The 14,843-nt window shown below is 51.2% G+C and overlaps 2 protein-coding genes across 2 annotated transcripts in view; one reads left to right on the top strand and one right to left on the bottom strand.

The window, feature by feature from the left end:
• The window catches only part of DBNDD2 (dysbindin (dystrobrevin binding protein 1) domain containing 2), a 43,444-nt gene that overhangs the window by 20,750 nt on the left and 7,851 nt on the right, over positions 1 to 14,843 (bottom strand).
• TP53TG5 (TP53 target 5) lies at positions 2,940 to 9,591 on the top strand. Its single transcript, XM_021078194.1, has 6 exons — positions 2,940 to 3,120; positions 3,185 to 3,231; positions 6,223 to 6,396; positions 6,581 to 6,711; positions 7,000 to 7,016; positions 8,755 to 9,591. The coding sequence occupies exons 1-6, from the start codon at positions 2,940 to 2,942 to the stop codon at positions 9,462 to 9,464; spliced, it is 1,260 nt and encodes a 419-aa protein (XP_020933853.1). The 3' UTR covers positions 9,465 to 9,591.

Here is a 14,843-nt window from a genome sequence, read left to right as displayed (position 1 = left end):
TTTGTAACACATGAAAAGCAACCCAGTTTTTAAAATGGGCCAAAAACCTAACAGACAGTTCCTCAGAAAAGATAAACAGATGGCAAATAAGCACATGAACAGGTACTCAAAATTATCAGTCACTGGGGAAGTATAAATTAACACTACTATGAATGGCTACCAGGATGACTTAAATAAAAGCCCAACCTGGAAGTTCCCATTGTGGCTCAGCAGTATCAAATCTGACCAGTATCCATGAGGATGTGGGTTCGATCCCTGGCCCTGCTCAGTGGGTTAAGGACCTGGCATTGCCCTGAGCTGTGGTGTAGGCTGTAGATGTGGCTTGGATCCCACGTGGCTGTGGCTGTGGTGTAGCCTGACAGCCGCAGCTCAGATTTGACCCTCAGCCTGGAAACTTCCATAATCCTCAGGTATGGCTCTAAAACGCATGAAGAAAGAAAGGAAGGAGGGAAGGAGGGAAGGAAGGAAGGAAGAGAAAGGTAAGCTGGTGCAAAACTGGAATCTGAAAACAACAACAACAACAACAAAACCAACGTAACAACACCAAGTGCTGCTGAGGATGTGGAACGAGCGGGCCCTCGCTCACTGCTGGTGGGAACAGCTACTTCGGAAAACTATTTGGTGGTATCTTCCAAAGTGAAATATACAATTACCACTTACGACAGCAGCCCCACCCTGTATTTACCCAAGTGAAATAAAAATCTCTGTTTCCACAAAAACTGGTACCAAGATGTTTAGCAACTTTCTAATCACCAAAAACCAGGAACTAACCCAGATGTCCTTTAAGGATTAGATAACCAACCGTGGCATATTTATACAATCAAACACTCCGCCAAGAAAAGAATCAAACTACCGATACACCCAACATGGGCAAACCTCAGATGCATTGTTAGGCAAAAGAATTTGATTCAAAGGGCTATTAATATTGTAGAATTCCATTTACATGATGTTCTGGAAAAGGCAAAGCTCTTTCAGGGACTGAAACGACATCAGTTTTTCCCAGCCAGCGCTGGGAATGGGACAAGGGGTTAGCCACAGAGATGATACCAGAGGACGCAGGGGGATTATGGAACCACTCTATACACTGACTGCGGGGTTTGTACGATAGTACGCCCTTGTCAGAGAACTGCACACCAAAAAGGGTGAATTTTACTGTATATTAAATATAACCCAATAAGAGTTCCTTGGTGGTTCAGCAGGTTAAAGATCCCGTGTTGTCACTGCTGTGACTGGCATGGGTTCGGTCCCTGGCTGGGGAATTTCCACATGCCAAGGGTAAAGCCAAAAAAATAAAAAATTACCATATGGCTCAGCAATTCTACTTGTGGAATTCCTTTGTATATCCAAAAAAATAGAAAGCAGAGCTATTTGTACACCATGTTCACAGTGGTATTATTCACAACAGCCAAAAAGGTGGAAGAAACACAAGTGGTCCGCCAAGGATGAGCAGATAACAAGGGAGGGAATTCTGGCACATGCTGTGACATGATGAAACTTGAGGACACTATGCCAAGTGAAAGAGGCCAATGGCAACAAGATAAATATTATAATTCCATTCACATGAGGCACCTGGCACAGGCAAATTCATAGAAAGTAGGAGGGGGGTTGCCAGGGGCTGCAGTGGGAGGGGAAAATGGGGAGTTGTTATTTAATGGGTACTGAGTTTCAGGTTTGCAAGATGCAAAGGCTTCTGGAGACAATGATGGTGACGGCTGCATAACGCGAATGTATTTAACACGACTGAATGGCACACTTACAAATGATTAAGATGGTAGATTTTGTTATGTGTGTTTTACCACAACTAAGAAAAGAAAAAAAAAAGAGTGGCGGTTCCTCACTCAAGTGCCTTGGATTTGGTCCACAAAGCTGACCCCCTGTGCGTCCTTGGGTGTACCTAGCCCCATAAATGGTTTTCCCTGTGTGAATGGAAGGGCCAAACAGGACAGAATATGGGATGCTGCTTTAAGAGCCATCGCTGGGATACAATGTCTGATCCTGGAGAACTCCCTGCCTCCTGGGGTTCCCCAGGAGAGGGAAGTTAGTGATTATGAAAAGAACAGACGAGAACAGGATGGCAGAGGAGGCCGGGCCAGCCCCCAGCCCCCAACCAAGCCCCCTTGCCTGGTTGCTGGAGCCGTTCCAGGGCTCTCGGACCCCTCGGGACAAACTCCAAGCCCCTCAGCCTGTGGTCAAGCCCTGAGCGGTCTGTGACTTGCTCACTCCTCTGGGTTTGGCCACGGCCACGGTGGGCCCCTCCTTTCCACTCCAGCCTGCCCTTCGTCATTCCCTCCCACGCCTGTGCTTTTAAAATCCCCTCTTTGGAGAATGTCCTGCCCACCTCACACCCCTTTGCCTGACCGACCCTGCTCCTCCTTCGTCCCTCGTCCCCATCTCTGTAAGGGCTTCCCTGGCCTCCTCACACTGCTCCTCTGAGCTCCAGCAGCCCCGGGGATCACCCTTACGGTAGATAAATAACGCCATTTATTTCACTTTTTCACACAATACTTAGTGGGTACCTCTTTTCAGCCAGGCACTCTTCTGGGCTCCAGGAGTTTAGCAATGAGGAGAACAGCCAAAACATCCCACCCCGGAGGAGCCCCTATTCTCCAGGACCCTCTCCCCCTGGCTTGGGTGCTGCCTAGCATGGGGGGGCGGGTCCTGGTGCCCAGGCACTGAAGCAGGGGTGAAGACCATCGTGATGCAGCCCACGAGACTCCAGGAAGAGCTGGCATGGTGCAGCAGAGGAGCCAGGGAGGGCTGGGCAGAGGGAGAGGGACGGGGCGGCCTCCGTGTCTTCCCTCCCAAGTCACCGCCTGGGTTTCTTCCCTGGTCCACCTTTTACCACCTGCTCATCTCTGCCCTGATACTAAAGAGCACGTACATGTCCGAAGCTGGTCTTGGTCCGCCACCCCTAAAAGGGAAGGCCAGGCACCCCAATGATGTACGTACACCCCTCTGCCCTAGAAGCCCTATGGGGTGGATTCGGCTTCCCATACTTGGTTGGGTATCAGATTGGCCAAGAGCACGGGGTGGTGCCTGAGAAGCTGTTTCTCACCAGCTCCTCCAATGATTCTGACGCGGCCGGCTGGCAGATTACTCAGAGCAGCCTGCGTGGTTCAAGTGCTCTGTCCCAGGCCTTCCGCACCGCTGCCCCCTCCTTCCCCTCCTCCCGGTCTCTCCTCAGATGGCATCTTGTCAGTCAAACAATCCCATTCCATCCTTCTCAGCATGGTAAGCCGCCTCCCTTTGACCTCCCTTTCCTGTCTGCCCTGTTCACTTCTCTCCATCTAACCTTAACTGGTGTTAACAGTGCTGGAACTGACTCGCAAGAGCTTGCCTGGCTGGACAGTTGTTAAGCAAAGCCACACTGTTAAAAAATTAAATTACATCAACTGAAAAGACAAAAAAAAAGACAAATAAAAAAATATATCAACTGAAGTTAATGATATTAAAAACAAAGGTGAAAAAACTCATCACTTTCTCATTTTTTACTACCTTTTGCTATTATCTATGTTCTTGAAAATCATGACAGCTGTAGAAGCTGGCAGAAATATATGACATACAATGGTATATGCTACCGTGCATTTCTGTTCAGCTCTGCTTTCAGTGACATGACACTGGCAGCTTGAAATCAGCCACGGCAGGAGTGTTTACACCACAGAAATAGATTAGGTGTGATAAACCAGGTTTGGATTTATTGTTTTGTTGATTGTCTAGTCCAGGAGTTGGCCATGGGCTAAATTCAGCCCACTAACTCTCTCTGTAAATAGACTTTTACTGCGACAGAACCAGGCCCACTTATTCGCAGATCTATGGCTGCTTTTATACCACAAGAGTGGTTGAGTATGACCTGCAAAGCCTAACACAAGTACTGTCCTGCCCCTTACAGGAGACATTTGCCAACCCCTGGTCTAGCCTTAAGAGGGTAATGGAGTTCCTGCCATGGCTCAGCAGTAATGAACCCGACTAGTAGACTAGTATCCGTGAGGATGCAGGCTTGATCCCTGGCCTCGCTCAGTGGGTTAAACGCTACGGCGTCATTGTGAGCTGTGGTGTAAGGTCACACATGCGGCTCAGATCCCACGTTGCTGTGGCACAGGCCAGCAGCTGCAGCTCCGATTCAACCCCTAGCCTGGGAACTTCCATTTACCGCGGGTATGGCCCTAAAAAGACAAAAAAAAAAAAACCCAGGGAACAGAGGAAATGTTAATGATGTAGATGTAAACACGTCCCGTCGTACAGCTGTCACAGGCAGACCTCACTTTACCGCACTTCACTTTACTACGCTTATTTTATTTTATTTTATTTTTGTCTTTTTGCCATTTCTTGGGCCGCTCCTGCAGCATATGGAGGTTCCCAGGCTAGGGGTCGAATCAGAGCTGTAGCCACCAGCCTGCACCACAGCCACAGCAACGCGGGATCCGAGCTGTGTCTGCGACCTACACCACAGCTCAGGGCAACGCAGGATCCTTAACCCACTGATCGAGGCCAGGGATCGAACCCGCAACCTCATGGTTCCTAGTCGGATTCGTTAACCACTGAGCCACGACGGGAACTCCCACTTTACTATACTTATTTTAGTCCATTTTTTACAAACTGAAGGCTTGTGGAAACCCTGTGTCTAACCCAGTCTATCGGTGCCATTGTTCCAACAGCAATGGCTCACTTCATATCTCTGTGTCACAGTTTGGTAATTTTCACAACATTTCCAACGTTCTCACTATCACACTTGTTATGGGACCTGCGGTCCGTGACCTTCAGAGTTACTACGACGACTCACTGAAGACTCAGAGGATGATTAGCATTTTTTAGTAATTAAGTATTTTTTAGTTAAGCAATGTACATCTTTTAAGACAGAATGCTACTATTGTTGACTACAGGATCTTGCAAACATAACTGCTGCACGCACCGGGAAAACAAAAGATTCGGCAACTCTCTTGTGGTGGCGTGGAACCAAACCCACCATATCGCCAAGGTCTGCCTGTGAACTGTAAATAGCAACTCACACCCCCAAAGAAGTTGAGAAAATATGTTTCTAGTATTTGCAAACTGTGCTCCAACCCAGTAAAGAAGTCGATCAAGTCATTGAGAAATGAGTTGAATTCAAACTTCTTTCACTTTTCCACTTTCTTCTTACTCTTTAGTATGAATGAAAAGATCGACATTCATGTCAGAACTAAACTTGTTCATCAGTGGCAACCGTAGGTTGACCATGGATGCAGAGTCAAGCAAAATTCAAGAAAAGTACACTGTAGGAATAAATCGGTTATATGCAATTCACAATAGAGTACTGTAGGATTTTATTATTTTAGATTTCCTTCAGTAAAATTTATAATAAACACACATTCACACAAACACACACACACTTGGTTTCAGAGAGCCAATTATTGAACATTTACAAGCACACACACCATCCGGTTTCTGGAATTTTCTTTAATTCCAGTGCTTAGAACACACCTGACACACAGCACAGTCAACGTATGTGATGTGGACCAGGAGAGGAGCGTAGTTGGGAACCCAGGTTTCGTGGGTTGCCTGTCAGACCTCATGTTTCCAGCGCCACCATTATCTGACTGTGTGGCCTTGAGTAAATTATTTAATTTCTTTGGACTTTGGCTTCTTCATTCAAAAAAGATGAGGGGATCTTCCTACCTCACAGGGAAGCGAAGTGGTGACAACATAGGCCTCTGCCTGGCACCTACTGGGTCTCTCCACACACAGGAGTTTCCTCCTCACCCTCGCCCCTGCCACACACATACTCCTTGGAGACCCAGCCCTGCTGCTGTCACACATTTCAGTGATGTCACAGCTCCCCTCCCGGGGAGCTCCAGCACAACCATCCTGATGCCCAGCCTGAGTGCTGGCTGAGCGGAGAGGGGCAGGGCGCAGGCACTGCCTGGTGCTGGTCTTGCTCCATCTGTCTCAGAGGCCTCACAGCCCCAGCATGAGTCCATCCGCAAAGAAGAGGCCCAAGAATAGAGTGGCTTCCAAGGTTTGACTTGGGACTGGACCTAATGGGGGGCTGTCAACACAGTCCAACCACCCCCAGCCTGGGGGGAAGGGAAAGGTGAAGGGTAAAGGGAGGCCAGGACAGAATGGGCTTCCCGTTTCCACTCCCAAAGCAAGGTGACAAAAATCCCAGGCTAGGAGCTTTGGTCGAACTACATCCTGCCAAACGGAGAGGGATTATGGAGGCGTTCGGGGTGGTTCGGCCTGTGTTAGCGTTCTCCCTCTTCCTCCCCGCCTCTCTCTCTTCCTCCCCCCCTTCCTCTCTCTCTCTCTCTCTCTCTCTCTCTCTCTCTCTCTCTCTCTCTGTGTCAGACGCAAGATGAGGAACCACAGGACAAGACACAGCAGCCTGTCAGCAAAGTAATTGAGCGGAACCGACTGAAAATGGTGAGATGCCCCATTCTGGTCCCCACTTAGGAGAGCCTGGGCACTCATGCCATGCTGCTCCTGATTGCCAGGCCAAGTGACCCAGGAGTCACTCAGCCCCGAGCTGAGTGGAGCCCAAGTCCAGGGGTGGGGGAGGCTCTCCCAGGAAAGCTGATTTGTTTTTCTGGCTCCTCTTCCCTGGCAGGTGTTAAAAAACCTGTCGCTCTTGAAGCTGTTCAAGAGCTCAAACCCTCGGATTCAAGAACTGCATAACCTGGCCAAAAGGTATTGGGATTCACTGCTCAGAGTTCCGAGGATCCTCGGGATCTCCTCCGGGTGAGCTCGGCCTGCCTGTGACCCCCCCACCCCATGGATCCCACAGCTCTCTCCCCTAGGAACAGGAGCTGCACTAAGGGATTTAGAGAATCGCATGTTTGCAAGGGCTCTGGGAGAAAGGCAGTTATTTCTTAGCCCTGTTGGACTGAGGGGGAGCTGAGGCCCAAGTGATGGAGTGATGTGCACCAGTTAACCGAACTGATCCCCAAGTGGCAGAGTTAGGATGTGAAGCCGCTGACGGCTGAGAGCAGAGTTGTGCTCATAACCAGTCATGACCATCCACCCCAGTGGGCACCCAACCAGAGGTGGCCAGTATTATCCCAGGTATTGTCATTATCCTGAGCCTGAGGCCTGTGCCTCTCCACACGCGCTGCTAGGATGGGGCTGCCATGCTGCGGGGGACTCAGTCTATGACAGACATGCTTTGGGGAAAGTCTCTTAACCCCTTTCTGGTTTTCCAGCCCCTCCCTCTGAGTTGGCCTCCTAGGTGTAGGCAGTCAGGAAACACTGAGCCAGAAGGGTTAGGATCATCTAGTCCCAGAATTTTCCAATCTTTCTTTTTTCTTTTTTTTTTTTTTTTTTTTTTTTTGCTTTTTAGGGCCGCACCCATGGCACAGGGAGGTTCCCAGGCCACGGGTCAAATCGGAGCTGCAGCCATCAACCTATGCCACAGCCACAGCAATGCAGGATCCCAGCTGCATCTGTGACTTACACCACATCTCAGGGCAATGCAGGATCCTTAACTCACTGAGCGAGGCCAGGGATCAAACCTGCCACCTCATGGTTCCTAGTCAGATTCATTTCTCCTAGGCTACAATGGGAAACTCCTTCCAACCCTTTTTATTTATTTTTTCTTAATTTTTATTTATTTATTTATTTTGTCTCTTTGCCATTTCTTGGGCCGCTCCCGCGGCATATGGAGGTTCCCAGGCTAGGGGTCAAATCGGAGCTGTAGCCGCTGGCCTACACCAGAGCTACAGCAACTCAGGATCCGAGCCGTGTCTGTGACCTACACCACAGCTCATGGCAACGCCGGATCCTTAACCCACTGAGCAAGGGCAGGGATCGAACCCGCAACCTCATGGTTCCCAGTCGGATTCGTTAACCACTGCGCCACGATGGGAACTCCTTTTTTTTTTTCCTTAATTTTTATTTATTTATTTATTTATTTATTTTATTTATTTTTGTCTTTCCAACCCTTTTTTTTTTTTTTTTTTTTTTTTTGTCTTTTTGTCTTTTTTGTTATTGTTGTTGTTGCTATTTCTTGGGCCGCTCCCGCGGCATATGGAGGTTCCCAGGCTAGGGGTTGAATTGGAGCTGTAGCCACCGGCCTACACCAGAGCCACAGCAACGCGGGATCCGAGCCGCGTCTGCAACCTACACCACAGCTCACGGCAACGCCGGATCGTTAACCCACTGAGCAAGGGCAGGGACCGAACCGCAACCTCATGGTTCCTAGTCGGATTCGTTAACCACTGCGCCACGACGGGAACTCCTTTCCAACCCTTTTTAAAGCAGCACAAGCCCTCTTCAGATTTCTGTCCCCGAGCCCCAGTTGCGTTGATGGGGGGGAAAAATCTATTCTGCTCCTCACCCTGCCCCTACCAGGCAGGGAGGGAGTGGGGGGCATTTGAGATACTTCCTCAGAACCCTAAGTTTTCTTGGAACCCAATTTGGAAAACAAACAAACAAACAAAAAACCCCACTGGACTAGTTCACCCCATCAATGGAAATCCAGAGAGGCAGAGCCTTAACCTAGAGGCCAATGGAGATAATATATATTTCCAGGTGTCCTAACTCCCATCCATGCCTTCCCCACCTCTCACATCGCTTCTTCTTCTTTTTTTTTTTTTTGGTCTTTTTTTTTAGGGCCACACCCACAGCATATGTAAGTTCCAGGCTAGGGGTTGAATCGGAGCTGTAACTGCCAGCCTACAGCCTGCACCACAGCTCACAGCAACTCCCAGATCCTTAACCCACTGAGCAAGGCCAGGGGTCGAACCCGTGTCCTCATGGACACTAGTCAGGTTCGTTACTGCTGAGCCACGACAGGAACTCTTCACAATGCTTCTGCCAATACCTGTCACCCTGTCCCCTGCCCCAGGCACAAGTGGGAGAGGAGTTTCTTTTCAGGCTCTCTCCAGCTTTCCCGACAGGCTCCCCTGAGCTGGCTGCAGAGCAACCGTCTCGGGCTGGCTGGAGGACCAGGGCCTCGGCCTGCTCTGCTGACTGCTGTTCCTCTCCCTGCCAGGAATGATGACGTCCAGGAGAAAGGGGAACAAAAGAACAAAGAGCTCCAGGAGGCTGGGGGCCCCAGCCAGAAACTAGACTCCAAGAACTTAGGGCCCATAGCGGAGTCTAAGTTGTGGAAGCCCAAGGTGGCATCGGGGAAGAGGCACATGGCACAGGAAGCAGTGCCACAGAAAGAGCAGCGGATGGAGCCTGAGGTCCCGATGACATTGAAGGGTCATGGCCTGACCACCGGCCCTGGAGCCTGGGGGAGGCAACCGCCCACTGGGGACCCCGGAGTTGTCCTCCTGAAAACCCAGCAGAAGAGAGCTCCTGCAGAGGACATGGAGCAGCTAGAAGCAGCTCACCAGCGGAGATGGTTTGAGGGGCTGCCCACCCGAGTCCACCTCCCAGGGCCCCGGGTGATGTGCAGGTCATCCGCCCTGCGCTGGGTCAAGCGCTGCTGCACCCGCTTCTGCTCAGCATCACTTGAGTTGCCTATGGTCCATCCATACAAGGTGTGACAATGGTGAGACGTAGGCCCCGGGCCCAGCCCTGAGCTGGGCCCCGGAGTTAAAAGGCTCAGGATCAAGAGTCTTGGGGCTGTGGCTGGCGGCGCTGGGAGGCTTTACCTCCGTGCCAGAGAGGGAAGCCCAGAGAGGCAGAAGCCATTGACTGAGGCCACACAGCAGGGCAGTGGCTAGGCTGGGGCCTCTCAGAACTCAAGTAGGGGCTCTGGGGAAGGAGGGCACTGGGAGTGTGGTTCTGAGGTGGGTCATCTCATTGCCTGAGGCCTCGGGAGGGGCCACAACTGCAACAGACGACAGCCGAAGGCCTCAGACTTAGAAGTCTCAGTAAGCAAATTTAGGGATTTCCAAATGTGAGGGGAAGGGGAGGCCAAGTGGTCAAGTAAGGCTCTGCTGCATCCCACCTCCCCTTAGATCAACCCTGCACTTGTTTTGTTTGTTTATTTTGTCTTTTTAGGGCTGCACCCATGGCACATGGAGGTTCCCAGGCTAGGGGTTGAATTGGAGCTGTAGCCACCGGCACAGCAACGCCAGATCCGAGCCACGTCTGGGACCTACACCACAGCTCACGGCAACATCGGGATCCTTAGCCCACTGAGCGAGGCCAGGGATCAAACCTGCAACCTCATGGTTCCTAGCTGGATTCGTTAACCACTGAGCCATGACAGGAACTCCTCCACTTGTTTTATTCATATTTCAAATAAGATTTACTCTGAACAAAGAATTCCTTAGGTGGGAAAAAAAATAGAAGAAAATACTCCAGCCCCTCCACTGAGGTCCCAGGAAAGGAAGGGTGTGATGGGCCTGGGGGTCCACCTGAAATGGAGGCTGCCTCTTAAAACCGGCATCTCTAACCTGCCAGACACCTCAGCGCCAGGTCCCTGAGTCCTCTCCCAGGACAGGAGCGCCCCCTGGGGGCGGTCTTAGCTCCCAACTGACGCCGAGGTCTCTGCTCGCAGGTGTGACCTTGGATGGGGACCAGAGGTGTGAGGAGCTGGTGGAGATGACAGGGGTCATCTGAACGCGAGGGATGGGCGGGAAAATTCGCGAGTCTACAAATAAAAATCTCCCATACGGCATTGAAGAATACTACCGCTGGCTCCGCCTGTTTGTCTGGGGCTGGAAAGGATGGAGGAAAGAAGCCCTCGATTCCGATGGAGGAATGGGGGTGGGGTGGGGGTGGGGGGGCGTGTGAATCACGACTTCAGGCCAATTCCACCCCATCCCCAAGCCCGTAAGGTCAGTCTAGAAACGGGAAGAAGGAAGCCGGCGGGCTGCTCCCCTCCCCCACCTCCGCAAGCCGCCCTCCTGAGCCGTGCCCTCCGTGAAGTCACAGAAGGGGGACGTTCTGATGTGCTTCCTGGCTGGCAGGTGTCTCACAATGGCCCTGTAAGCCAAGGAGAGGAGGGAGCCACCGCGGCGCTGGGAAGTGGCACAGCGAGGACTCGAATTAGGCCTCTCTGGCTCCCCTTGTTCCCTTTCCCGAGGAATGGAAAAAGGCGCCGTAGAGCACCCTGCCCATCACGCACGTGTATTGTGCCGATCATCACAGCGCCAGGTGTCAATAAAGGTCGGCTGGAAACGTGAAACGAGCCCTGCCTGGGTCACAGAAAGCACTTAGTCCCGTGGAGGATCGGTTCTTCGTCCTACTGCTCCCCTGTGACCCGCTAAGTCCATCCTCCAGCCCCTAGTCGGGTTGGGGTCACCCTCTGTCAGTAAAAGCCACAGGGCTCTCCATATGCAGCTGGGGAGAGGAAAACTGGGGGTCCGAGCTCCAATCCTCCGTATTCCCCCAGAGGCAGGCTGCGGGCCTTGAGGACCCTCGGCAAAGTAGCGGAGCCATCAGGGGCACAGAGACACCCCTTCCCCGTCCCCACGCCCAGATCTCCAGATTGAGAGCGAGGGAGAAGGATGAGAGGGGGTCCCCCTGAACCCGCCCGCTCGCCCCCTCCAGAGAACGGCCTCCGAGAACTGAGCATCCGCGAATACCGACCGTGTTTCCCTGCAGGCGGCGCAGACAGCCTGAGCTGGGCCTGGCGCGGACCACTCTGCACCCCACCGCTCAGCCTTGGAAAGGGCGGCGCTCCGCTCCCCTCCCGTGCACCCCACGCCTCCACGCAACCCCCATCACAGCAACCTCCACTTCGCGATGTCTTCCGGCTCAGCTTGCACTCCAGCCCATTTCCTACATAGCCCTCACTTCGGTTCCCTGGCTGGGCAGCATCAATCCCAACACTCTTTGAAAATAATCTCTACTTGACCTTTCCTCCAAGCACCTTCCATTCGCTTCCACGTGAACTCAGGTCCTGCGCGAGCTCTCAGCTGGTGGTCAGGGCAGCGCGCTCCCAACCAAAGTGCCAAACCCTGCACTAGTCTTCATGGGAACCTGGCTGGCATGCCCCAAGGAGGGGCCAGAAAGGCATGAGCCTGGGAGTGGTTGGCAACTTCCGCTTTGTCCCATTGGGACCCAGAGCTGGGCCTGAGCTTCCCACGGGGAATGCCATGGAGTGAGTGGACAGGGGCCAGTGTGCCTAGGCTAGGACCCAGAGCGACCAGGCCACCACTGGGGCACAAGGATGCAGTCCTCCTGCTCATGAATGACTTCTGGCATTGCACCCCTTCCCCAACACTCCCACCCCAATGGCATTTAGGCTCAGGCAACCTGCCTCCCACAATCCCAGAACTAGGGGCTCCTCACCACATTCTCCCTTTGTTTAAGCACTTCACTCCTCTTCAGGGCCGGCTCGGTCAGATCCTGATTTGGGCAGGATGCTGCAATGACCACAGGGATCAGAGACACAAAAGAAACAGCTCCCTAACAATTAACTGGCGACAAAATTGTAAAGTGTTTGAGTGAATCTTAAAGTCACATGACCTAAGCCTGTTTCATCTGTGTGTGTGTGTGTATCTATATCTTTTTTTTTTTTTTTTTTTTTTTTGTCTTTTTGCCATTTCTAGGGCAGCTCCCCCGGCATATGGAGGTTCCCAGGCTAGGGGTTAAATTGGAGCTGTAGCCGCTGGCCTATACCAGGGCCACAGCAACTCGGGATCCGAGCCGCGTCTGCAACCACACCATAGCTCACAGCAACGCCGGATCCTTAACCCACTGACCAAGGCCAGGGATCGAACCCACAACCTCATAGTTCCTAGTCGGATTCATTAACCACTGAGCCACGACGGGAACTCCTCATCTGTATATAAAATAGGGGTACTAATCGTCATTCCAGAGGGCTTCAAAGGGGACTCAAGTAAGTCCTTCAAAAGGGACTCAAGTAAGTCCAGCTTGATGTTGCTGAAGCCAGTCTTGGGGGTGTTGCATGTCGGGCATTTTTTCCAGGCCTCCTTGCCCTAATAAAGCCTCAAGTACTGGTCCTGTTTCTCACTTACATGCAGCTGCCTAACTGCCCACCTTTAGGGAACTAGCTGTTTGTGTTTTTTTGTTTTGTTTTGTTTTAAAGCCAATCTTATATTCACATTCACAACCTTTTGCTAAAAGAGCCTCTGAAACCTGGGGACTGTCCCTCTCCCAATCAAGGCCATGTACCACTCAAACATGATGAGAACATAAAAAGAGAATGAGGTTGTTGAGGCGACTGACCGAGCTTCTTAGCTGTGTGATGCTAGAGAAAGCTGTTTACCCCTAAGCCTCAGTTTCTTTGTCTGAAAAATGGGGGAAAATAATAGCGCCTACCTAATTGGATGGAGAAGGAGAAATCACTTTACAGTGCACGGCACACAGAAGCGCAATACTCAGTGGTTGTGCCTAGATTATGGGCAAGCCTGCCCCCCATCTAACAGTTGGGGCTCTGAAGAAAGGCGTCTCCTCTATAACATGGGAGCCCAATGACTGTAGCTGTTTGATTCCTGGATCACCTCCGATATCCAGGCACAGCGCCAAGTGTTTTGCACGGGACATCTCACTGAATCCTCACAAAACCCCCGGGGAAGTTCAACCCAGGGAAGGCTAAGCAGCTTATCCAAGGTCTCAGAGCTAGTAACGAGCCTCCAGGACTCAACCTTGCCCTCCACTGCAGCTCCCTAAAGCCTTCTAACACTGGACCCCCCGGAATTCTCACTGGCTTGGGTAGAAGGACAGGGATTAAGACTCATTTCCCTCTATCCACTTTGTCTCAATGCTGTTTTCATCCTTTGCTACTTTCCTACAGAAAACCTCAAGACAGTAGCTTTTAATTCCCTCTCCACAAAGGGCCTGTCTCGTGCCTGGAAGCGGCCCCTCCTTACCTCTCGCCCCCTGCTCCTGAGGCTATAGTCCCTGGGCTGAAGGCTGCCTGCCCTCTGGGACTGCCAGAAGGAAGCTACCCTGAACTGGGTCATCGAACAAAGTTTAAGACTCTGCTTCCAGGAGTTCCCGTCGTGGCGCAGTGGTTAACGAATCCGACTAGGAACCATGAGGTTGCGATGAGGTTAACGATCCGGCGTTGCCGTGAGCTGTGGTGTAGGTTGCAGATGTGGCTCGGGTCCCGCGTTGCTGTGGCTCTGGCGTAGGCCGGTGGCTACAGCTCCGATTCAACCCCTAGCCTGGGAACCTCCATATGCCGAGGGAGCGGCCCAAGAACCAAGAGATAGCAACAATAACAACAACAAAAAGACAAAAGACAAAAAAAAAAAAAAAAAAAAAAAAAGACTCTGCTTCCAGGGGAACCTGTTTGAGCTGTGCCCCCTGTAAGATTCATGGGGACCTGGGGCTTCCCAGCAGCCACTCTGGCCCTGTATCTGGCTCTGATCTAGACAGGCCTTCCTAGAACTGGGGGTTAGAGGTACCCTCTGAGCTAGACGTTCCTTTCTTCTCTCCCATCCTTCTTGCAGCTTATAAACTGTTCTGAGCACCGGCTATGCACTAGTCTCCACCTCTCCCTCCAAACGGCTCGAGCGCAGGTAGTGAATGGGATGAAGGGGCGTCTAGACATTAGACCCCTAGAAAGTCAAGAGCTGCACTAACTCAGTGGTAGGTTAGAGGTAACTTTCTGATCTAGGTACTCTCCTTTATCCTTTGGAAAGAGAAACAAAACATTTCCTCAACAGGGACCTGCTGTACCACACAGAGAACTCTACCTAATATTGTGTGAAAATCTACATGGGAAAAGAATCTGAAAGAGAATGGACGTGTGTACGTGTATAACTGAATCACTGTTGTACAGAAGGAATGATCAGAACCTTGTAAATCAACTATACGTCAATAAAACTTAAAAAAAAATGTCCTGTGTTCATTTGAAAGTTTGTGGCCATATTTAATGTACTGCTTCTCAGTGTTTCTTAGAAAGCTAGTAAGGATTATAAAGCTCTATATGGCCTTAGGATTTAAAATAATACAGTCGGATGAGAAGGTATGCTTATAAGGTGCCTACTGTTTAACCA

The sequence above is a fragment of the Sus scrofa genome, chromosome 17, assembly GCF_000003025.6.
Source record: "Sus scrofa isolate TJ Tabasco breed Duroc chromosome 17, Sscrofa11.1, whole genome shotgun sequence".
Classification (NCBI taxonomy): domain Eukaryota; kingdom Metazoa; phylum Chordata; class Mammalia; order Artiodactyla; family Suidae; genus Sus; species Sus scrofa.
This window is presented reverse-complemented; position numbering and strand designations above follow the sequence as displayed.